The 25,950-nt window shown below is 39.0% G+C and overlaps 2 protein-coding genes across 4 annotated transcripts in view; one reads left to right on the forward strand and one right to left on the reverse strand.

Moving 5' to 3' along the window:
- The window catches only part of Plxnc1 (plexin C1), a 181,198-nt gene extending 172,662 nt beyond the window's left edge, over positions 1-8,536 (forward strand). Inside the window, exons 28-31 of the mRNA XM_004650180.3 lie at positions 520-667; positions 4,585-4,725; positions 4,822-4,896; positions 6,052-8,536. Of these exons, the coding sequence (XP_004650237.1) occupies positions 520-667; positions 4,585-4,725; positions 4,822-4,896; positions 6,052-6,156 (469 nt within the window). The 3' untranslated portion in view covers positions 6,157-8,536. The remainder of the gene's footprint in view (positions 1-519; positions 668-4,584; positions 4,726-4,821; positions 4,897-6,051) is intronic.
- Positions 8,537-9,685: 1,149 nt separating this feature from the next.
- Positions 9,686-25,950, reverse strand: part of Cep83 (centrosomal protein 83) — a 122,781-nt gene continuing 106,516 nt past the window's right edge. For 2 of the 3 annotated variants that reach the window (XM_045153170.1, XM_004650181.2), the window contains 3 exons: positions 19,993-20,096; positions 11,029-11,218; positions 9,686-9,977 (listed from right to left, as the gene is read on the reverse strand). In XM_045153170.1, the coding sequence (XP_045009105.1) occupies positions 9,873-9,977; positions 11,029-11,218; positions 19,993-20,096 (399 nt within the window). In that variant the 3' untranslated portion in view covers positions 9,686-9,872. Of the gene's footprint in view, positions 10,043-11,028; positions 11,219-19,992; positions 20,097-25,950 lie in introns of all 3 variants that reach the window. The other variant, XM_045153169.1, reaches the window with a different exon arrangement.

Consider the following 25,950-nt stretch of genomic DNA (forward strand, 5'->3'; position numbering starts at 1 on the left):
ACCGGGAAGACAGACCCCAGGGCAGAAAACCTGAGGTGTGAGCCTGCTTGTCAAGCATGCAGAGTGAGTTCAGTGGAAAATGGTGGGAGAAGGGGCAGATTGAGGGATACCAGCAGCCACAGAGGGTTGCAGCAGAATGAAAAGATCTGGTTCTGTGTTAGGATGATCACGGTAACTGCGAGAATAAACTATCAGGAGCGGGATGCAAGTAATCCAGAAAGAGAGAGCAAGGCTCAGCCCTCTGTCACATTGGGGGACAAGAAGAGGTCAGGCCAGAGATCTGAGAGAGATCAGTTGATGGGCATCTCCTGTAATGAAGATCTGGTCTTGGCCAGGACCCCTTGCAGACTTCTCAAGACCACCCTTCACTAGCTGTAGGGGTAACCCTTGCTGGTTCTGAGCACCTATTGCTTGGTAGTGTGGCTAAGCAGATTGATCGCCTTGGTAACAAGGGCAGACACCCATTTACAAACTGTGACCAACAGCTCAATGTGAGAAGACATTACTCTCTTTGAACAGCCTTCCTCTTCGCTTCTGGGTGAACATCCTGAAGAACCCTCAGTTTGTCTTTGACATTAAGAAGACGCCGCACATAGACAGCTGTTTGTCGGTGATCGCCCAGGCGTTCATGGATGCCTTTTCTCTCACGGAGCAGCAACTAGGGAAGGTAAAGCCGGCTTTGCTGTGTCGGGGTATGCTCCTATGACTGACGCACTAGGGCTTTATCATGCACACTCAGGTAACAGCCTCAGTCATATTACTATACATGTGCTATCAAGTGTCATTTTTAAAAAGAGGACCTCCTTTTTTATTTTACTGTTATTAGAGAGTGAATGGGTGCACAAGGGCCTCCAGCCACCGCAAACAAACTCCAGACGCATGCACCACCATGTGAATCTGACTTATGTGGGTACTGGGGAATCAAACATGGGTCCTTAGGCTTCACAGGCTAGCACCTTAACTGCTAAGCCATCTCTCCAGCCCTAAAATATCATTTAAAATAATTTTTAGCCGGGTGTGGTGGCACACACCTTTAATCCCAGCACTTAGGAAGCAGAGGTAGGAGGATCGCCACCAGTTCAAGACCGCCCTGAGACTACATAGTGAATTCCAGGTCAGCCTGAGCCAGAGTGAGACCCTACCTTGAAAAACCAAAAATAAATAAATAAACAAATAAATAAAAAACAAAAAAATTTATTGACATTTTATAAAAAGGTTGTACTCTCACATACACTCTGCCATCCCCATTGTAAAATTTAGAAAATATCATTTATTTACTTGACAGAAAAAGAAGAAAGGCAGATAGAGAGGATGGGCGCACTAGGGCCTTCAGCCACTGCAAAGGAACTCTAGACACACGCATCACCCCTTGTGATCTGGCTTACGTGGGTACTGGGGAATTGAACTTGGGTCTCCAGCTTCACAGACAAGCGCCTTAACCACAAAGCCATTTCACCAGCCTGTAAAACATCATTTATTTATTTATTTATTTATTTATTTACTTATTTATTTTGAGATTGCATCTCGCGATGTAGTCCTAGCTGGCTTAGAATTTGCTATGTAGATCAGGCTGGCCTTTAGTTTGCAGTGATCCTCCTGCTCTGCCTCCCAAGTGCAGTGGTTACAGGCATGTGCCGCCACGCCTGCTTCAATCTAATTGTCCTTCAAGTGAAGGAATTAGCTCAATGAGCTCGCCTTCTTGCAAAACTGTGCCTCTGAAAAACTACAACAGTACATTTTCCTAGAAGCATTTCAATGGACACTGCTAAATTGCTACCCTGGAGTGTGGAACCGTTAATATTTGCCCGAGTTAATTTCATATTTGAAATGAACATATTTAACAAAACTACTTGAGTATAACATATTGCTCATGGGGAAGAAAGTCTTGCCTGAGATTTATAACAAAACTAGTTTGTCAGTTTACAATCAAAGCAAGAATAGTGCTTTCCTATAGTTTTATGTGCTGATCAAAAGAGCCAAGAAAGCCAAGAAAGATAAAAAGAGCAAACTCTGAAAGCACTGTTTTGGTCTTTTCTGGGCACTCCAAAATATATTAAACCAAGCAGCATCTGTGCCTAATGGATTTCTGAAAACCTCTGGATGCTCTTAAGCAGCTCATCGGGAGAGTTTTCCGAGTACCTGGATGAACAGTGATTGATGTTTTCTACGTACCTCAGACCCTACTCATAATTCCAACTCTGTCCCCATTTTTTCTGCAAAAACCTGTTCGTGCCTTTGTCTTTGCTCATGTTGTGTTGTTGCCTATCTCTCAAGGCCGAAGTGTTGCTCGCTTGGCATTGCTTGGGCTCTCTTCTATCTTTCCATTTTACTGAGTTTGGACCCTCGGGACTCATGTCAGTGCCAGCGGGGTGAGGCTGATTGGCTGGACTAGCCAAATCAGCAAGCTCTGGGTGCAAGTGAGAGACCCTGCCTCAACAAATAAGGTAGAGAACAACTGAGGAACACGTAACACCAACCTCTGACCACACACACTTGCATACACTCCACATACATGTGCAAAACCAACAAATAAAAAACTCAGGGCCAGCCTGAATTTACATTTGAGCTCATGGGGCCTAAAATCACACTGACTCAAGTAAATTTTGATGAGTAAATGGTGGCATGATTAAATGGGGCCAGTTTATATCCTTTCTCATTCCTCTACCATACTTCTTTGTTTCCTCCCCACTGACCCATGGTGTCCAACCATCCCTCAACTTTTTCATTTCAGTCTCAGGTTACTGGGGTTTTGTTTGTTTGTTTGCTCCATTTTTTAGCACACTCCATGCTTTCGTTCCCCCTCCACCACCAAAAAAAATTCGGAGCTCACTTCCATATTCTTCTTTTAAATTTTTATTTATTTGAGACAGAGAGAAAGAGGCAGGCAGAGTATGGGCACTCCAGGGTCTCCTGTCACTGGAAATAAACTCCAGATGCACTTGCCTCTTTGGGCACCTGGCTCTACGTAGGCACTGAAGGATTGAGCCCAGGCTGTCAGGCTTTCCAAACAAGTGCTTTTAACCAGTGAACCATCTCTCCAGCCCCCAACACCTCTACATTTTTTTGCTTATGTATTCCCTGTCTCAGCTCCTGTCTAGTAAAATCCAATTATTTCCTTTGTCCCACAAACATTTTTCTGATGTTTATCAGGAACTGTAGGAGATTTCAACCAGTTAAACTGTATTTATGTGAACTTTCACCAAAGCATTTCCTACAGGGCATTTTTTTCATTCAGTTAACAAACTTCACGTCAAAGAACACTTACATGTTTGTTTATGCATAATAAAAATCACTTTTTAAAAATTACTTATCATGTTCCTAGTATATTTCAGCTAATCCTCCAGGTAGCTACCCTCATTTTATGGATGAGGAATGTGAGGTCATAAGTCTTGCCTGCTTACCACAAAGCAGTAGGATTGTGAGCTCTGATTCATCCAGCACCACAGTCCTTTTCTTCATGGTACTGATATGGCATCAGTCAGGCATGTAGGCTGTCTGCCCAATTAGACCGTAAGCTGCTCAATGGCAGGCACCAGCCATCTCCTTCTCTGGACCCTGGGTACTTGCGAGTGGAACCTGCCTAGATAAATGCTTATTGACAAACTGATCACATGATTTGCTGTGTTGTACTTAAAACCAGACAAGCAAATCTCAGTAACATGTCAGTCAAAGTAGCTTCAAGTGATTATCAAACCATTGACCCAGCCACTAGACGCTGTAAATGTGCTGGGACTTTTGCTCTGCAATTACATCACCTGCCTGCCTTGAGAGCCGGGCGTGGTGGTGCACGCCTTTAGTCCCAGCACTTGGGAGGCAGAGGTAGGAGGATCACTGTAAGTTCGAGGCCATCCTGAGACTCCATAGTGAATTTCAGGTCAGCCTGGGCTAGAGTGAGACCCTACCTTGAAAAACAAAAAAAACAACAACAACAAAAAAAAAAAAAGCATGAGAAATGATGATTTCTTACAATAAAATTTTCATTAATTTGATGTTTAAATGTTCTCACTATTATAATTACATAACATCATTTAAATTGCCAGAGAACCTTTACAAAATCCTCAGACCTCAGAGCCACCAATACTAATGGCACATGCTTCCTTGAGGAAACTGGAAGATCTCTCTAAACTAATGAAATTAAAGGGACAGGCTGGAAAATCTGCCACTGCCAATTACTTACCAGTTCCACAGTTATATAAAGGGCTCAATCAGATCTACAATCAAGTCTTTTATAAATGCCAAAATTCACTGGTGGGTGAGGATGAGAGCAATGTTTTAATTCAGGCTTTTTAACGACCATTAGTAATGAACTATGATTGAAATAAGTTCCATTGTTATAGTAACTCAAAATCATGCAAAAATAATAATTTCAGTTCTTTTATAAGAGGAAGGCTGAATATATTAGCATTTAATCTGCCTGAAAATACCAGTGACTCACCAGCACTATCTAGATGGCAGTCAGTCACTCAGTCAACAATTAGTGAGACTACTGCATGGCGCCTCGTTAGCGGGTTGTACAGGTGTGGGAGTGCAGCAACATTGTATTGTGATACAGTTACGCTTTGACGGCCCGTTGCTGTTTTTCAGGAAGCACCAACTAATAAGCTTCTCTATGCCAAGGATATACCAACCTACAAAGAGGAAGTAAAATCTTATTACAGAGCAATCAGGGACTTGCCTCCATTGTCATCTTTAGAAATGGAAGAATTCTTAACTCAGGAATCGAAGGTATCACTAGAAAGCAGATGCAAGCTGCCATTTGGGCTGTTTTTTTTTTTTTTTTTTTAAGTCATTTCAGAGCCTCTCAACAAGTCTTTCTTTTAGAAACACGAAAATGAATTTAATGAAGAAGTGGCCTTGACAGAAATCTACAAATACATCGTAAAATATTTTGATGAGGTAAGATTTTATTAACATATTTTGAACCTATGAGTCAGTTGCAAGACTTGTAGCATTCTGCAGGTCTTGGGACAGCTCTGGCATCCCGGATGGGCAGAAAGGGAGGCCACAAAGCGTGTCTGGGATGGGGGATCCTGGCACCAAGCCAGACCCCGCACATGACTGCCTGCCTAGGTTTCCAATGCTGCCCACCTTTGGACCAGCCTGAATTTACATTTGAGCTCATGGGGCCTAAAGCCACACTGACTCAAGTAAGCTTTGATGAGTATGTTGTGGCATGATTAAATGGAGCCAGTTTATGTTCCACTGTAGTCTGCTAACAGTTAAAGCTAAGCCTGTTAAATCGCCTAGATTCTGTTTTCAATAGTTATATGAAATTAAGACAACTTCTAACTTAAGAATCACAGCTGCTTTGATTCAGGCCGTTTTCTTTAGGACCATTAGTAACAAACTACCATTCTCCTTTATGATTAAGTCTCCTTAATCTGGATGCATTGTTTCCAAATATATGTTAATTCCCCCTTCCCTGATTCCCCCCCACTCAGTCATGCTGGGACAGGCTATCCATGTCAATGGTGAGAATAGCTCACCCATTCCATTTGCTACTTGAAGATCAAGTGAAGAGCTAAGGTAGGGTAGAGGCAATGAGTTCCTTCAACATGATAAGCATCCCTCTTTCCAGGGGCCAGGGGTTCTGAGAAGGGAAGCACTGGGGAGGGAAGAGGAGGGAGGGTAGGGAAGTATTCACCTCTGACCAGGATGCCCCTGCCTGCTGCATTTAAGGAGGAATACTTGCCTGCATGCTGGCTGCCCAGGAATGCTTGCTGTGCTTGGAATGGCTGTGACATAATGCATAAAGCAGGGCCCTGGAAGTCTGGCTCTGTATTTGTAAGCAAATAGTTGGTATTTCTTGTGGGTTTCTATTTTAAGCCCAAGTGTTGTTGATCCTGTGATAATGACTTAGCAAAACAACTTGCAAAGTGAGTATGGAAATGATGGAAGGAAATGTTGGCATCTGCTTCATACAGATTTTACCACTCACAGCATCAGGAATGCAAAAGCCAAAAAAAAAAAAAAAAAAAAAAACCAAACAACCCACCAGGATTATAATGCTAAAAGCACGCTATCTAAAATAACTGTTCTAATTGTCAACAGATTCTAAATAAACTAGAAAGAGAACGAGGGCTGGAAGAAGCTCAGAAACAACTCTTGCATGTAAAGGTCTTATTTGATGAAAAGAAGAAATGCAAGTGGATGTGAGCACTGTGGGCCTGGCTTAACCTGGCAAAGTTCTTCAGACGACTTGGGAGCAAAAACGGCAGCTTGAGCTACTCTGTCGTTAATTTCTGAAGTTTGCACATGGGTTCCACTTTAAGCACTGTCTTTTAAGAGACCGGGGCACACGCACAGCTTTCAGAAAGCCTATCAACCACTGTGCCTGTGAGCATTACCGTGGGAACCTTTCTGTAAATAGAGTTGAAGTGGTTGTTGCAAACAGCCTCCTTGTTTACAGAGAATACAGGGCCAGTAAACAAGTGTCAGTATTGTAACTACAGTCTCCACTTAAGCACAATGATATCTAAGTGGTTGCGATGGAAAACTGCAGCTATGTAGCACTTGTGACTACACTGTACTTCTGCAGAAGAGGGATACTAGCGATGTTCAAAAGAAAATGTGAAATGAGTCCATTGGAAACAAGGTGGGGGTGTTAGGGCAACCTTGAGGATCTGCAGCATTGAAACTTTCCCCAGTAGTTCTTGGAAAAGCTGAACGGCAGAATTTGGTAGTGTGTACACTTAGCATTTGTGAGCGTGTGTGTTTAAACCAAAAACTAACAGTGTTGCAACATTGTTGAAAGGGCTTGTGTTTTTCAGTGGTTGCCAACTGCACTCGACAAAGCACCTCCATTTCATCAAGGAGCTCTAAAGCAAGGAGAGTGAGCGGGCTTTACTGAAATGCAACAGCATTTTTTCCAGATACTCTGTCCTGATGTGTGTTCCTTTCTTACTTTGCCTTGTCATGTATCTGGTAGTGGACATGTTGGGTATTATTATAAGACGAAAAGAGTTCATCATGTCTGTTTAAAAACCTTTGATGGGAACTGTGCGTGGAAGTGGTGAAGTCACTCCTGTAATCCTACATTTCTATGCTAGTGTCTCCTTGCTTTAGATTTCTGGTGAACCCTGTGGTTATAAATACGTGTGTGATTAAAAAAAAAAAAAGATACATTTTACATTTCATCAAATTGTTGTTCACACTGGAGTATTATATATAAATATATATATTTGAGGCCCAAGGCCTGGAGAATATTAGTACAACTTGGTATCTTAGTCTTACTATGTACTTTTTTGAAAGTATTCCTTACAGGAGAAAGAATTTAAAATACCCATTTTATTCATGCTTTCTTTTTTTTTTTTTTCAAAGAATTCCTTCTCTAGTAATAATGTAGTCTTACTGATGACTTTTTATTCCTGAATTTTTGCTGCTCATGACCAGTTTTAATACCACTGTGTTTTCCTTCTAGTCACCAGAAGAAGTCAAAAGTGTAATTGGCAACTCTCAAGCTTGCCTGTGGCAGGCCCCTTTTTTACCCTTGGTGCTCCAAATCCCCAGTCTAGGAAGGAATTTTTCTTTTTTTCCAACTAGCAAATATAACATTGATCACGCATTCCTTAAAGCCATTGACCAACACTGTATGGAATATCAGGAATGAAATGTAAATTTGTCTTGCAATTCTTTTTTTTTTTTTTTGCTCCTTAACATCTGGTAAAGTGTGAGATTGGTAACACCTTAATAGTTCCAGAGAAATAAGCAGTTACTGCCCTTCCCAAACCTGTCGCTTGACCATTGTCTGTTCAATGGACACATCTCAAAACGACTACCAAATAGATTACTTAAGAATAAAGGTGAGAGGTCTGGTCCCCATCTAAAGCTGCTACAGTCTTCAAAGAGGTAAAGGCGTTCTTAAGAGAACATTGTAGGAGAGTTGAGAGCCAAGGGTAGGAGAGTTGCCCAAAAGACTTCCCCATTCTCTGGGGTACAGAAAACTCAAAGGATCAGCCACAGCTTTATCTAAGTATTTATTAAATGCTACACAAGGGTGTCCCTGCCCTGTCCTGCTCTCTGACATGAGTCCTGTGTGGAGAGTTTCCTCCTCTTCCAGGAGTTGGGAACTTTGGGCAAGTCACTTACCTCTTTGTGCCTCAATTTCTGTATATTTCTAACCTACCTCACTGAGGTGGTGTGAAGATTCACTAATGTATGTAGCGTGTTTGTCAATCCTCCAGTGAAAAGCACTGTCTAGATCACATTGGATCACATTAGCCAAATGCAGTGAACGGCCAAATGAGATGTGTGCTGAAGACAATCAGTCACTGGGTCTATAAAACAGCAACTAGAGAAACAAATGGCAAACAATATCTATTTTCAAATTTCTTTACATATTTTTTTGGTGCAAAACAATTCATTTATAAATTTTTTTTCCTAACACTAGTGTCTACAGCAGCATTTAAAAATGAGTTGTGTTACCTTTTCTGTATTAGGATTTAAAGTCTATTTCTTACTGTATACCTGATTGAAGCTGTTCTCGGAGATGAATGTTTTAAATGTCTATATCCAAAAATAAACATTTTGATGTAAATGTTGACTGTTTGCGTTTTATTTTCTTCTTTTAATTTTCTAGTTATAATAGGTTTTTATTTTAAGTGGCTCCACTGAAATGAAACTGGGAACAGCTCCATTAAGTAAACCTGGTGTTTTGCTAAATGAAGCTAGGGTTGCTCAATTACGTTCCTGTCCTCCACTATCAGCTGGACTTTTGACTGTGGAGACATCTGGATAATGAACATCCACTTAGTTTGGCAGGCTTGTGCTCTGCTTAGTTGACATGAAATTATTCTGGCAGAATTCCTCTAAAAGATGTTACTAAAGAAGGTTCCAGAGGGTGCACAATTAAAAACAAAGTAAATGAAATGCAGTTCTTTCACTTGAGCCTCAGATGAGGGAAACAAAATTACAAACCAGCAATACTTCCAAAGAGAATCCACTGGGTTCAAGTTATACAATAGCCCTTTTAAAAAAATAGCCAGCCATAGGGTTTCATTTTCTACAAATTCCAACTCAATAAAGCCAACATCTAAATTGTTAAATATACAATATATTATCAAAATGAAATTAAGCACAAAACAATATAGGTACAAAAATATTTATTAGGCTGTTTAATAAATAATGTGCACAGCTTTTAGAAGAGGTAGCCTCTTATAATGAACACATAGATTTAGGTACTTTAAAATGTTCTATGCCCTTTTAAATTGTTATCTTTCTCTCCAAAACTAAGGTTTAGAACTCTTGTGTAGTAAAGCAGATATTTAATGATCTTGTTGCTGACAAGCAGAAATCTCAAAAGGGAATTCAAGATGGACATACTTCAGACAAAATGGCAAAAAAAAAAAAATCAATAAGGTAAAATTAATAATTTTAAAACTTGGCCAGGCGTAGTGGTGCACGCCTTTAGTCCTAGCACTTGGGAGGCAGAGGCAGGAGGATCACTGTGAGTTCGAGGCCAGCCAGAATCTACATAGTGAGTTCTAGGTCAACCTGGGCTAGAGTGAGACCCTACCTCCAAAAAAAAAAAAAAAAAAGCCCCAAAAACAAAACAAAAAAAAAAGCTTGATTCCTTAATTAATTAGTTCCTTTTATTTTTTACATTGTCTAAGGATTGTTTTATATATATATGCATATATATATATATATTATATATACATATATATATATATATATTTTAATCTCTGAAACTTTTGTTTAATGCTTCCCTTTCAAATCCTGATCCTCATGTAATGCAGCATGTGGGTACCTTTTCTTGAGGCACAATGGTATTTTGGCAAACAGTAATAACGTATCTCAGTGCCACACGTTCACGGTCACACTTTACAGAATCTCTGGCTTCACCCTTTGATGTGTCTGTCTTTCCTCCAGCATCATTCCCCAGGAGATCCAAGCTCCTCTAGTTGTTTTCTTTGTGTTGTTTCTAGTTCTTCTAGTCTTTTACGAAGCAGGGAGAGTTCCTTTTGATGCTGTTCCTCCTTTAGCCGAAAGCAAAAGAAACCATTAGACAACCTGGGAATGTCACCGCTGTCCCGACACAGATCTACAATGATAGGGCAGAGAAAAGGCGTCCATCTTAGCAGTCTACAAACAGGGCGTGGGTGAAACTATTAACTAGTCCTTTTTTTCTCTGCCTCAGGCTCTAGCCATAAGCAAAATCCAGTCTCTTCTTCCCTAGGTATAAAATTCACCAGGGGATAAATTAGAAAACCTTACAGCAGGGCACAGGTATACTTATATTACAATGTCCAAGCAAGACCAAAGATTAACAGCAATTTATTAAAAAACAAAGGTCTCAGATTCAATTCAGTGACTAAAATCTGTGCTACATCATAAAACATAATTACCATCTACTTTCAGAATATCATCTAGTCAAAGTGTTTCAATATCTCAGGGGCCTGGCAGGGAAAAAAAAAAGCCCAGGTTTTGGTATCTTAACAGATTTAGTTTTAAAGCTGAACTCTGTTGTCTATTCAGGTATGATCTTAGGCAAGTCACCTCACTGCTCTGATTCAGTTTCCTCATCTATGAATTGGGACTATAATATTTGCCCTTTCTGTATTAAAATAGTGTATATTAGTATATACTAACAGGTATATGAATAAGATACAAACTCTAGATTATGTAAAGACTCATGGGTCATGTTTATTATCTCTTGCCAAACATGAGATTTTACTTAAATCTACTGCTCAGCAAATTTCTATACTAAACAAAAGACAAGACATTAAAACTGCCCTTGCTGGGCAATGGTGGCGCACACGTTTAATCCCAGCACTTGGGATGGCAGAGGTAGGAGGATTGCTGGGAGTCAGAGGCCAGCCTGAGACTACAGGGTAAGCTCCAGGTCAGCCAGGGCTAGAGTGAGACCCTACCTCAAAAAACAACAACAAAATTCCTGCCCTGAAATGGCTCTGCCTTCTGTGGCTAAGATCACATTTGTAATTTTGAGTTTTAACTCCATTTTAACAGGTAAAAAGCTACGAAAATGTTTGTTATTATTGTTGCTTTACATAAAATAAATGCTCAGACCTGCATATGAGGTGGAAAAGCTAAGTCTATGCCTGGAACCATGGCTGATGACTGAAAGCTAGCTGGATTGATGGATGCTGTTGGAGGCATGTTAGGAACCAAAATTAGACTTCGAAATTCATTATGTCTTCTCTGTATATCCTTTAGTCGTTTTTGAAGCCTTGTGTATTCTTCAAATGGAACATTTTGTCTGAAAAAGAAAGTGTTTGTTCTTTAATAGTTTTATCCTACTGATGAACAGTTTGACTCAAAGAATATACTTTTAACTTGGGAGAAAGATTCCTCAACTATAACATTTGTCGATGCATAATATACAGACACAAATCTACTTATCTAGAAAGATAAATGTTAATGATTCCCTCTCCCTCCCACTCCTTCTCTTTAAGACAGTCTTACTATGTAGCCAAGGAGGGTGATCTAGAATTTACTATGCAACCCAAGATGGCCTCAGACTCATGATCCTCCTGCTTCAGCTTCCCAACTGCTGGGATTAGAGGTGGTGCCTCCTTAATCACATACAATTATTAGTATTGCAGACTATCAACTCATAACTTTATTTGCCAATTAATCAAGGATTCAAAATATCGATGACTAGAGAGATGGCTCAGCAGGTTAGGGCACTTGCCATGCAAGCATGAAGGACTGAGGGTGCCTGACCTGCCCTGAGTTTGATTCCTCCAAACCCATGTAAACAGCTAGACATGGCCATATGTGTCTGAAACTCCAGTCCAGTGGGAAGTGGAGGCTGGAAGATTGCTGGGGTTCGCTGGTCAGTCAGTCGGACTGAAAACAACAGCTCCGTTTTAGTGAGAGTTTCCATCTCAAGGATGCACACAAATGAGTGAGAAGAGAAAACACCCAGCATTCTCCTCTGGCCCTCATGTACATGTATATGCACCTGCATACACACACTACCCTAAGAAAACTGATATTCAAAAATTCTGGTAGTTTTGCTTTCATTTCCATAGTTTCCTCTCCCATGAATCCTGAAACTAAAAGAGACTGTAAACTAAAGCCTGCCTTATCTTACATTAAAAAAAAAAAAATTGATTGGAAATAAAAAATGTTGGGTTGAACACTATGAAATTTCCATATTTCTACATGAAATATGGTCAAATATAGAATTTCATACAGCTCAGCCCAACTTTTAGAATGTAAATGTGAACTGATATAATAAAAATAAACATATTTGGGCTGGAGAGATGGCTCAGTGGTTGGAAAGTGCTTGTCCCACAAGACTGCTGACGGAGTGTGGATGCCCAGGATCCACATAAATGCAAAGCAGTATACACAAAATTTCAACAAGCCTACAGGTCAGCCATTCTGGCCTTCCCAGAGGCAGACAAGAGACCCCATTCTCAAACAAGTTGGAAAAGACCAACACAAAAGTACTCTCTGACCTCCACATGTACAGTGGCATATGTGCATCTATATACGTCTATATATCTATCTATATCGATAGATATATACATATAGATAATAGCATCAGTAATATATAGATACATATTTTGTGTCTTCCCCTGGTTTGGGGGACATAAATCCTAAAATCCTTAGTCTTGGTTGTGAAGAATGTCTTTTGTATACAATGAGATAACTGGAAGGCCCTAGAAAGCTTTAAAATGGAGCAGGACACCAGAAAGACCAACATATGATTAGAAAGTTGGAAATTTCAGCCTTACCCCATTTCTACCTTTGGGAAGGGGAAAGGAACTGAAGGTTGAATTGATCATTGGTAACAAATAATGTTATCAATCACACCTATGTAATGAGGCTGCCAGAAAATCTAAAAGTTCAGGGTTTAGTGAGCTTTTGGTTTGCCAAATCCAGAGAAGCCTGGAGGGTGATATACTCCAGCAGGGCATGAACACTGCCCTCACCCATGCCTTGTCCCCTGCATGTACCCACATCCTTTGTACACCCTTTAAAACCACTGCCTGGTCTAACTAAGGTATTTCCCTCAATTTGGTGAGGCATTCTCGCAAATTAATTGAACCCAAGTAGAAGGTCATGGGAACAATTTATAGTCAGTTGGGCAGAGGCCCAGGAAATAACTTGGGTCTTGTCACTGGCACCTAAAGTGAAGAATGTCCTCAACAATGGAACCTCATCCAGTGGTAGAATGAGAACTGAATTATGAGATACTTAGTTGGTCTCCAGTAGAAAACTGACTGCTTGGCTCAAATCTGCACACATCTGGGGCCAGAGTATTGTGTTGATTGTATGTCAACAAGAAAAAGACTTTGTTTTTTGCAATCTGTTATAGTCGGTAATCACAAAGGTCAAACTACTTAACTTTAAGAAAAAATTGTTATGTGGAGTTAAAAATGTCTTAAGTGTTCTAAAAAACCACAATAACAACAACAACAACAACAAAAAACCACAAAAAACATCTAACCATCTATATTTTGTCCAAGAACAGATACAGGTCATTTCCATTACAGAAAAGTACTTGCCTGGGCTCCCTGAGCAGACTGTGTGTAGGCGGGATCTAAAGTGTGGAGTAGGCAAGAACCCTGTTTCCTGGTTCCTCCAGTGCCTTGGTCTGGGTTCCCTGTGCAGACAGCATGCCAGTGGGCACAGTGGTACTGAGTGAATGGGCCAGACCCTGTCTCCCAGCTCCTCCAAGTCCCGTAGCCCTGGTAGGTCCCACTGTGCCTTGCTTAGGGAGGAGGCCTGCTGCCTGAGTAAGCTGTGGAATCAGGCTTTTTGCTCAGGTATCCTGACTTGCCGCTCGGTACTAACATTCCTGTTCACCTGAATTGGAGGGTCAAAGGACAAAACCTTGCTTCCTCCTCAATAAAATAAAGAGTATTGCTAAAATGGGTAGACAACAATGCAAAAAAGCCAACAAAAGTCAGAAAACTGAGCAATGTCCACCAAAGACGCCTAGTCCTACAATGGAAGCCGCCAGTGAGACCATAGATAAATCAACAGAAATTCATTCCCAAAACGAAAACATAACAACCAATGAGACCCTGATCAAAAAAAAACTGCTGAACTGGAAGCAAACCATCAAAGAACCAACAATCCTATCAATGAAACTGAACAGAATCGTCTCCTACAGTGTTCAGCTTTTGACAGTAGGCTTAACTTGATGGAAGAAAATGTTAGAACCCTCCAAAGAGATACGAATGAATTGAAGGTAAGTCAAGAAATGGAAGATCTCAACAACTGGTTGATTAAGCTTAATGAGGACTTAATCAAATGCGAGAATGAATTCCAGGAAGCATCAAGAAAATCATAACTCAAAATTCAAATCATACCTCAAAATAGAGATGGATATGATGCAAAATAACACAACAGAAAACAAAAATCAAATAGAGCTTAAAGAAACCTCTCTAGACCCCCTCACCAACAGAGTTACTCATGTGGAAGACAGAACCTCTGACCTAGAAGACAAGACAGAAGACATTGATCAGGAGGCCAAAAACTTTGTTAAGTTCAAAAAATCAAGTCAACGGAATATGAGGGAACTGTGGGATACCCTAAAACAACCAAATACCAGGATAATGGCTATACCAGAAGGAGAGGAAATACAGGCCATGGGCATAGAGACCAGACTCAAACAAAATTTAATGAAGAAAGTTTCCCAAATTTCTCAAAAGAGAGGCCCATCTAGATAGAAGAAGCCAAAAGAACACCAAACAGACAGGATCAAAGAAGAAACTCTCAAAGACACATCATAGTTAAACTCTCAACAATGAAAACAGTGTTAAAAGCATCAAGACAGAAACAACTCACAACATACAAAGGCAATCCCATCAGAATTACAGATTTCTCAATGGAAACCCTGAAAGCCAAAAGGGCCTGAAATGGAACACTTCAAAGTCTAAAAAACTACAGTTTCCAACCCAAGCTACTTTACCCAGCAAAAGTATCCTTCATAATAGATGGTGAAAGAAAAACTTTCCATGATAAAAGTCAATTCTATGATTAGATGAACACAAAGCCAAACCTACAGAGAATACTTGAGGGAATACTCCACACAGAACCATCAAACAACCAATCTCAAGAGCCAACAAGAAGATCACAATAACCAAAACAAATCAGGCTCAAAATAATATAAAACACAAGAAAACAACAAACCCCACAAAACACCTCATCATGTCAGGGATTAAGTCAAACCTCGCAGTAATAACTTTAAATATTAATGGACTTAACTCGCCCATCAAAAGACACAGGTTATCAGGGTGGATCAAAAAACTGGACCCTTCTATCTCCTGTCTTCAAGAAAGCCACATCACCACTAAAGATAGACGCCTCTTCAGAGTGAAAGGATTGAAAATGATATTCCAAGCAAATGAAAAACAAGCAAGTGTTGCTATATTAATATCTGATAAAAAAAAGCCTTCAAACAAAAAGTAATCAAGAAGGACAAAGAAAACCACTTCTTACTCATCGAGGGAATGATCCAACATGAGCACATCACAATCATAAATATGTATGTCTCAAACACAGGTGCACCATTGCTTACAAAACAAAATCTAGTCAACAATAAAACAGAAATAAACATCAACATCCTCATAGTCAGGGGCTTCAATACTCCAATGTCATCAATAGACAGATCATTCAAGCAGAAAATCAATAGGGAAATAATGGAGCTCAGCAACATTATATGTCAACTAGACCTGATGGTTATCTACAGAACATTCCACCCCAACTTTATAGAATACACATTCTTCTCAACAGCCCATGGAACCTTCTCCAAAATTGACCATATATTAGATCATGAAGTGTGCTTCTATAAAGTCAGGAAAACTGAAGTAACTCCTTGCATCATGTCAGATCACAATGCTTTAAACTAGAAATTAATAACAAAAGACACATCAAGAACTCCACCAGCTTGTGGAGATTAACCACATACTTTTAAACAAAGAATGGGTCATGGAAGAAATCAAAAAAGAAATTGACTTTCCATCTAAAGGCACTGGAAACAAGGAAAATCCAACCCAAAGAGTTACAGAAAGAAAGAAATACTTAAGATTACAGCAGAAATTAAAGAATTGGAAACCAAGAAAACAAATTTTTAAAAATCAATGAAACAAAGAGCTGTTTCTTTGGAAAAATAAACAAGATTGAAAAACCTCTGGCCAATTTGATCAAGCAAAAAAGAGAGAGAGAGAGAAGTCTCAAATTAATAAGATCAGAAATGAAAAAGGAGAGATCACAACAGCCATCAATGAAATTGAAAGAATCATCAAGGCATACTTCCAAATCTCTATTCCACAAAACTGAATAACCTGGAAAAAGTAGATAAATTCCTAGACACATACCATCTACCAAAACTAAACTCAGAACAGATTAATCTCCTAAACAACTTATCACATCCATGGAAGTTGAAAAAGTAATCAGAAACCTCAACAAAAAGAAAAGTCTGGACCACTTGGCTTCTCAACTAAATTCTAACAAACTTTCACAGAAGAACTGAAAGCAATTTTTCTCAAACTGTTCAGCATAATTGGAGACAAAATCCTTGCAAACCAAATTCAACAACACATCAAAAGCATTATTCACCTTGATCAAGTAGGCTTCATCCCAGGGATGCAGGGATGGTTCAACATATGGAAATCGGTCAATGGAATACACCACATAAATAAACTGAACCAAAACAGTGGAAAGAATAGGCATGGAGGGTTTATATCTCAACACAATAAAGGCTATACATAAAGCTCCTAAAACCCAAATAATACTTAGTGGGGGAAAACTCAAGGACTTCCCACTGAGATCAGGAATAAGACAGGTATCCATTCTCACCACTGCTCTTCAACATAAGACTATAAGTACTAGCCCAAACAATGAGACAGGAGAAATAAATTAAAGGGATTCAAATGGGAAAGGAAGAAGTCAAGTTAGCCCTGTTTGCAGATGACATGATCCTATATATAAGTGACCCAAAAGTCTTCATCTCAAAATTTCTAAAAGTGATAAATTCCTTCAGCACAGTGGCAGAATACAAAATCAGTGCACAAAATCAGTAGCTTTTCTGTTTGCAAAGGACAAATATACAGAGAATGAAATCAATGAGGCTGTTCCATTTTCAATAGCAACAACAACAAAAAAATTAAATACCTTGGAATAACACTAACCAAGGATGTGAAAGACCTACATAATGAAAATACAAGAAAAAAAAAAAACAACAACAAAAAACAAAAAACCCTCAAGAAAGAAATCAAGGACTTGAGAAAATGGAAAAATCTCCAATGCTCCTGGATAGGTAAAATTAATATTGTGAAAATAGCAATTATACCAAAAGCAATATACAGATTTAAAACAATAGCAATAAAAATACCAGCATCATTGTTCACAGAGATTGAAAGAATGATCTCAAAATTCATATGCAATGCCAGAAGGCCTCGGATATCCAAACATATCCTCAGCAAAAAAAAACAAAAACAAAAAAAAAACACCTCTGGTGGTATCACCATACCCAATTTAAAGCTATATTACAAAGCCTTAGTGACAAAAACAGCCTGGTACTAGAATAAAAACAGGAGCAGAGACCAATGGAACAGAATTGAAGACCCAGACCTTAGGACAAGTAACTACAGTTACCTGACTTTTGACAAAGGTGCCAGTAATACAGACTGGAGAAGGCATCATCTTCAACAAATGGTACTGGACAAAGTGGATGACCATATGTAGAAAAATGAAATTAGACCCAATCATTTCACCACATACAAAAATCAAGTCCAAATGAGTTAAAGAGCTCAATATAAGACCTGAAACTCTTCAACTACTGGAAGAAAAAAATAGGAGGCACCCTCCATGATATAGGACTGGGAAAAGACTTTTTGAACAACACCCCAGTAGCCCAGGAAATTAAACAAGCACTCAACCAATGGGATCACATGAAGCTAAAAAACTTTCAAACAGACAAACATACCACAGCCAGGGCCAAGAGATTACCCACTGAATGGGAGAAAATCTTCACCAGCTGTACCACTGACAGAAGCCTAATATCTAGAATCTACAACGAACTAAAAAAACTGAATAAAAAAAATCAAACAACTCACTGTAAAAGTGGGGCAGAGAACTGAACAGGTAGTTCTCAGGGGAAGAATTATAAATGGCTAACATAGACTTAAGAAAATGTTCAACATCTGTAACCATTAAGGAAATGCAAATTAAAACAACTACAAGATTCCACCTTAACCCAGTAAGGATCGCATACATTAAAAAATCAAATGAAAACAAATGTTGGCAAGGATGTGGAGAAATAGGAACACTCATTCACTGTTGGTTGGAATGTAAGCTGCTACAACCACTATGGAAATCAGTATGGAGACGCCTGAAAAGGATGAATATAGAGCTACCAACAAACCCTGTTATTCCCTTACGTGGCAATCACCCTAAAAGCTCCACACCACAGTTCAGAGATTTGCTCAACCATGTTTATAGCTGCTCAGTTCACAATAGCTAAGAACTGGAATTAACCAAGATGTGGTATATCTACAAAATGGAATTCTACTCAGCAGTCTTGAAATTTGTAGAGAAATGGCCAAGAGAACTCACACAATCTAAGCGACTCAGAGTCAAACAACCTGATATGATCCTCACACAAGTGCAATAGTGGCACACAGCGATGGTGGGTAACCAACTGCTCTTGGATTGGCTAATGGATCCACTCAATGGAAAGGAAACCGTATCTGGAACTGGGAAACAAGACAATCATATCCAGATAATGATTCTGCTTTCTATTGTCAAGCTCCCACTAATCTTGGGCTATAAGAGGGTCTACACCCTTTAAACTTTCTCTAAAGTAATAATGGATATCCCATTTAACTGGTGCTGACTTCAACTCTCCATTGGAGAATCTGCTTCTATTTTTCAGACTGGAGCTGGACCTAAGGAGATAAACAACACTCCACCCAGGCCCCAGCTGAAACCACAGAAGAATCGGGGAAATGAGCAAGAGTGCGGCTTTCTTGGTGAACCTGATATCAGCACAAGGATGAAGGAGATAGACTCTGAGGTCACTCAACATTTACCAAACCAGAGATCGAGAGGCTCCTAAGAGCCCATCACTGAAGTAGACTTAAAATGCACCCAACATGGCTCAGAGAATTTTGTGGAAGAGGAGGTGGAAAGATTGTTAGAGCCACAAGTTGGGATATTTTGCACAGAGAAACTGTTTCTACCCCATAACTGACTGCTGACCCCATAATGCATAACCCACAATCCCCATGGGGCTGAACTGCATCCCCAACAAGGAGAGCCTTTTCAGAAAAGGGGCAGGGAGGAGGGAAAGGATGGTACCAACATGTGTTGTTTACATACTAAATACTTCCATGTCTAATAAAAATAAATTTTTTAAAAGTCTAATACTTGATTAAGTACCAAAGGCTGCCACTAATTACCTGGATTTAAAGAGAAATTTTTTTATTAACTTGAATCAAGTAGGTCATACAATGCCACTGTCAACAATGAACAGGGTGCCATCTCAGCTCAAACAGCACTGATTACTAGCTGTGCCTGCAAAAGCAGAAACTGAAGCCTACTAATACTTTTCCACACCAAGAAACCAAAAAGTGATGCTTGGTTTGTAGCCACACTCTTCAGAATTATGTGACAGCCACAACATGGTGACCTTAATAAGAACACCAAGCACTGCTGGATAACAAAGCCAGTGACTGCAAGAAAGCCGGTGACTGGCTTTGTCAGTATCAACCAAACACAGCACAAACACCAGGCATGTAAGAGACCTGTTAGGTTGATAGAAAATTAAAATTAAAAAGAAAATGCATAAGGGGCCTATCATCAAATAGTTTTAGAAATCTTATACATGTACATGTTTTAAAAACCCATGAAGTACATGCTACATAGAAATAAAGTTCTATATTAAAATAGAGGGATATTTATACACATTACCTATATTACATATATATATATATATACACATGTTATATACATACAAGTGTATTATCTATATCACATATACAAATTGTATACATATAAAAAAATTACCTATTTAACAACTGATTTTCTGTTTCTAATTCTTCTTTTTTTGCCTCCAAGACTTCTACTTTCTCTTGAAGTCTCTTCAATTTATTTTCATGAAGAGATTTTCTCTAGAAGAAGAAAACTGATTACTAAGAACAAGTATGTTAAAACATGATTTCCTATTTGTACAAAACTATGATGAATATTTAAAGCCAACTTTTTTAAATTGAGAGATTGTTTTCAGTGAAGATTAGTGCACATGGCTCTTACTAAAAACTGTAAATGCAATCAACCACAGATCTACTTCATATCTCTAATGTACAAAAAAAAGCAGCATTATTATAAATGTCAAATCAGAAAATTGGTATCAATAACTAAATGGCTATAAATAAAAAATCTAAAAAGGGAAGGAGTCAAATTTTAGTAATGAGTCTGCTTATCATCTGCAAAAGAAAAATCATGAGCACTTCATTGTCTCTGATGATATATGTTTCAAACATTTGAAACCAAATTCAAAATTAAAAAGATCAGAAAGCTAAGACAGAGGACATGTGCATTTCAGTTTAAAAGGATGCTTTTCTAAATATTCAAAGGAAAATGAAGTTACAACACACAAAGTTTCTAGAAGTGAACATTATATGATTTCACAAAAGGGAAAAGTCAGAGTATAATATAAAAAGAGTATATGAACTAAAGTAATGTTTTTACAATTGTAAACAGGTTTTGAAACCAGAAGGACACACATAAATGTTGGAACTAATTTAGTAGCTGCAGACCTTTTAAATGTGTCCTAACTCTTATTGAAGTATATATAACAAGCTTATAGATGTATGCACAGAATGTCAATGCAAAGCTCAGGGAATTTTGTGGAAGAAGAGGTGGAAAGATTGTTAGAGCCACAAGTTGGGATATTTTGCACAGAGAAACTGCTTCTCCCCCATAACTGACAAAGTACAGAGCTAGGGAGAGGCCTGGCCAGTAAGGTGCTTGTCTTAAAAGTGTAAGGACTGAGTTGATCACCTGACCCACATAAAAATGCTGGGCATGGTGGCACGTGCTTGTAATCCCAGCACTGTGGAGGCAGAGACGGGGGATCCCTGGAACTAACCAATCAACCAGTGACTTCAGGCCACCAGGAGGCCCTGTCTCACTGGGGAGTATGATACCCATCGTTGTCTTCTGACCTCCACAGGCACCTGTCTTTTGCTGGAAACTGTTGCAGAGCATCTCCATGACAGAAGCACTCATATCTTTCTCCCTTCTTCACACACCCTCTCCATCTTCTGAAAAGGTAGCAAACTAAATTATTTCCAAAGTTATGTTTCTTCCTGTGTTTGAATTCCTAAGAATAGAGTTAGTAGAGTGCTTTCTTTTGGAAATAGTTTTTCTCACGATTCTGTTTGTGAGATTATTGATGCCACTATCCATGTGATAATTACTATTAATTCATTCATTGCTATGCACTGTTCTCTACTTAGGACTAGTACACAATTCATGCTCATTACATTCACCTACTCCATGCTAAAGGTCATCTGGGTTACTTCCAGTTGGGACTACGACAATTGCCACCTTGATTGTTCTTGGTACTCAGGAATATCTAGCATCCCAAAAGGCCATGTGACTCTTGTGCACCCTAGCAAAGGAACTACTTTCCTAACCTTTCATCACCATGAGTACTCTTCATTTATTTCTTGTTTGCTTGCCCTGGTAACAAGGCTGCACATCCATCCACTTGTCCATTCATACAAAGACACCACACACATTCTTCTGCATCTAGGTATTTTTCCATCAGTTTATCTATAGCCATGTTATGTTGGCGTGCTATAGAGGTCCTTCTCATTGTTACGTTGTCATCTACTGTCAAAATGTAACCCATTTTAAGCATCTTCCTTCAAATGAAAAGTTGAATTATTTTTAGTGGGGGGGCGGTTATTAAGAATAAGCTTTCAGGACTGGGAGATGGCCCAGTGGATAAATTGCTTGCCACTCAAGCCTGAGTCCCTGAATTCAAGTCCTAGATCCCACAGAAAAAGCTACATGCGTATGTAATCCAGCAGGATGGGAGGCAGAGAGGAGAGCATTTCCCAGAAACCCAGAAGCTCCTGGTGAGCACAGGAGTCAACAACAGCATAAACAGAGAGGCCCTGTTTGTCGCCAATGGGATGCAGGCGAGAACCAAACGGAAGGTTGTCTGACCTCCACACCTGCGCACCCAATTAACTCACACAAAACAGATATTTTAAATTTCAAAATATAAATAAACTTCTTTAAACACTCCTAAGTTCAGTTTTGGTGGAGACTCAGACTAGGTCATAGAGAATTTCTCTTTTAGCCTTCGGTACATCCTGCCATTTTTCTAAAGTGATTCAGCCAATCACATGCCCTACGCCAGAGATGAGAATTCTAACTGTCCCACATCCGGGCTAATATTTGGTGTGATCAGTCATTGAAGTTTCAGCTATTCTAGTGGAATGCAGTAGCAGCTCACTGCTAACTACTGACGCTTAGTATCTTTACCGGATATATGAATATATTTTGAAATGTTTGGTAGAGTCTTTTACTCATCTCAAGAAATGTACCTTTCTGAGTAATCTGATTCTTAATGATTTACAAGAGTTCTTTATTTGGGATATAAACCCTTTTGTAGATAAGCATATTGAAAATTATTTTCTTCCATATAGGGAACTTTTTGCTTTAATAAAAAGTTATTAGCTTTAGTAAAATGGTTTTAGTAATGAACTATCAATCATATAAGGTGGTGAATTTTTGTTCTAAGGCATTTTAACATGCCAGTATCTTAAGACTTTTCTCCCAAGTGTTCTTGTAAAAACTGTATTTACTTTACCTTTGCAGACAGGCCTCCGATCTGCTTTGTTACTTGACTTCTCATCTAGCAACCTTAAAAATTCATGTATTTTAACACTGATAGATTTGTTGATAATTTATGCCCAAAATCATTTGAGTGAAAATTTTATTCCTGCTTTCCAATCCAATCAATTTTCTTCCAATCCATACGTTTCTTTCTCTTGCTTCTTCACTACTCTGGCCAACACAAGTGAACAGAATGGTAACAGTGGACCCACCTGACTTTGAACTTTGGTAAATGGAGGAAATATTCAATATTTAACCAGTATGATGTTAGCTGTAGAGTTTTTGTAGATACCAACAAGAAGATTGAAAATTCTCTTCCACTCCAAATAGTTTTTAATTTTCATGTATCACTAAATTTAGTATGTTAATATATTTTTTTTAATTTTTTGAGGTAGGGTCTTGCTCTAGCCCAAGCTGACTTGGAATTCACTAGTCTTGGGGTGGCCTTGAACTCACAGCAATCCTCCCACCTCTGCTTCCGAGTGCTGGGATTAAAGGTATGTGCCTCCACGCCTGGCTAATATTTAAAATTTTTATACCTATGTTTAAGATGTAAATTTTCTCAGAATGACAGTAATAGGTATGAACCTTATAAGTAAGTCGGGATGATTTTTTAAAGGTCTTTTAAAATATTTTTATTTATTTATTTGAGAAAGAGAGGGAGAGGGTAAAGAAGCAGCACACACAGAGAGAATGTGTGTGCCAAAGCCTCTTAGCCATACTGCAGTTGAACTCCAGACGCATGTGCCTCCTTGTGCATCTGGCTTACATGGGTACAGGAAAATTGAACCTGGGTCCTTAGGCTTCACAGGCAAGCACCTTAACCGTTAAGCCACCCCTCCAGCCCTGGGGATGCTTTCTGTACTTTTCCACTGCCTGGGAGAGTTTAATGCTAATATTATTTATTCCTTTCCCTTTGGAAGACCTTACCAGCATAGTCAAATCAGGCATATTCCTTGTAGAAAGTTTTTATTAAAGATTCCATTTCCTGATCCTTAATAAACACGTGACTCTCTTGGTTTTCTAATTATTCTTGTATTTGTTTTATTAAAGTCTTTCAAGGAATGTCTTCACTTCATCTAAATAGCATCATTAGTAAAGTTATTTTTGTATCATTTGATTTTTTTTATTTTAGAGAGAAGTAGAGAGAATTGGCATGCCATGGCCTCAGTCACTACAATTGAACTCTAGATGTTTGTACCACCTAGTGGAGATGTGTGACCTTGAGCTTACCTCACCTTTGTGTGTAGCTAATGTAGGATCTGGAAAATCAAACATAGGTCCTTAGGCTTCACAGGCAAGTGTCTTAACCGCTAAGCCATCTCTCCAGCCCTATACCCTTGTTATTTTACTATCCATCTTACATGTGGTACGCCTCCCTTTTCATCAGTGGGGCTCATTTGTGTCTAACCTCTTACCTGCCTGAGAATTAAACTTGCAACAAGTTCATCAACTTACCAAGCGTTTAAAAACTAATTTACAGCATTTTCAATTTTCCCCAGTTGCTATATCTCATTAATTTCTGCTATCTTGAGGATGGTAATGATGTCTGTTGTTAAATCTATCCATTAAGTCAATAGTTCAGTTACTGTACTTTTTAGTTCTAAATTTGCCTTTGTGAAATGCTACCCCATTTTCCAGCAAAGTATCAAGCTTTCATTTCTAAGCACAGGCAACATGGTTATTTTAAAATACATATTGGATTACTTGGCTCCCCTCTCAGGGTATACATATATAAGTAACTTCTTTTTTGGGGGTAGGGTTTTGCTTTAGCCCAGGCTGACCTGGAATTCACTATGTAGTCTCAGGATGGCTTCAAACTCACTGTAATCCTCCCCACTTCTGCCTCCCAAGTGCTGGCATTAAAGGTGTGCACCACCACCCCAAGCTCTATTTTTTATATATGTGTATGGTGAATATATGCCCTTGATTTAAAAAAAAATCATATTTATTTATTTATTTGAGAGAGAGAAAAAGGCAGACAGAGACAGAATGAGTGTGCCAGGCCCTCCAGCAGCTGCAAACAAACTCCAGATGCATGTACCACCTTGTGCATCTGGCTTAAATGGGTATTAGGAAATTGAACCTGGGTCCTTAAGCTTTGCAGGCAAGCGCCTTAACTGCTAAGCACTCTCTCCAGTCCAGTCTCTGGATTTTTGATGTTACACTATTTTTGTACTTTTTAAACTTATCTCTTAGAGCAATTTTACATTTACAAAAAGACTGAACAAAAGTAAAAAATATACTCACTCAGTTTACATTAACATCTTGTATACCTTTATTATTAACATCTTTTGTATCTGTTTTGGTATATTTGTTAAAACTGATGAACCAACAAAGATGCATGATTACAACTGAAGTCTATAGCTTTAGTTAGAGCTCTGTGCTACACATTTGTATGGGTTTTACAGCATATACACAACGTCCTGTGTCCACTACTACAGCATCACACAGAATAGTTTCTTGCCCTAAAAATTCCCTATGCCCTGTCTATTCATTCCTTCTCCATGTTTAATCCTGAGCAAGCACTGATTTTTTTTTTTTACTACCTCCATAGTTTTGCCTTATCCAGAATGTAAGACTTGGAGGGATAGCTTCTTTCATCTATAAGGTGGATTTAAGTTTCCTCTGTGTCTACTGTGCTTTGATTACTCACTTCCTTTTTACTGATGAATATTACATTATACAAATGTATCATAATTTTATCCATTCACGAACTAAAGGCCATCTTGATAGTTTCCAACACTGGCATAAAGCTGCTATACATGCCTGTGTTTCATTTCTTTGTGAACATGAAAGTTTGAAAGTCATTTTAGGAATTTTTTTAAAATTATTTATTTATTTATTTATTTATTTATTTGAGAGCGACAGACACAGAGAGAAAGGCAGATAGAGGGAGAGAGAGAATGGGCGTGCCAGGGCTTCCAGCCTCTGCAAACGAACTCCAGACGCGTGCGCCCCCTTGTGCATCTGGCTAACGTGGGACCTGGGGAACCGAGCCTCGAACCGGGGTCCTTAGGCTTCACAGGCAAGCGCTTAACCGCTAAGCCATCTCTCCAGCCCAGGAAATATTTTTTTAAGGAATATATTGTTATTTACTTATTTGCAAGC

Source organism: Jaculus jaculus, chromosome 6 (assembly GCF_020740685.1).
Source record: "Jaculus jaculus isolate mJacJac1 chromosome 6, mJacJac1.mat.Y.cur, whole genome shotgun sequence".
Classification (NCBI taxonomy): Eukaryota; Metazoa; Chordata; class Mammalia; order Rodentia; family Dipodidae; genus Jaculus; species Jaculus jaculus.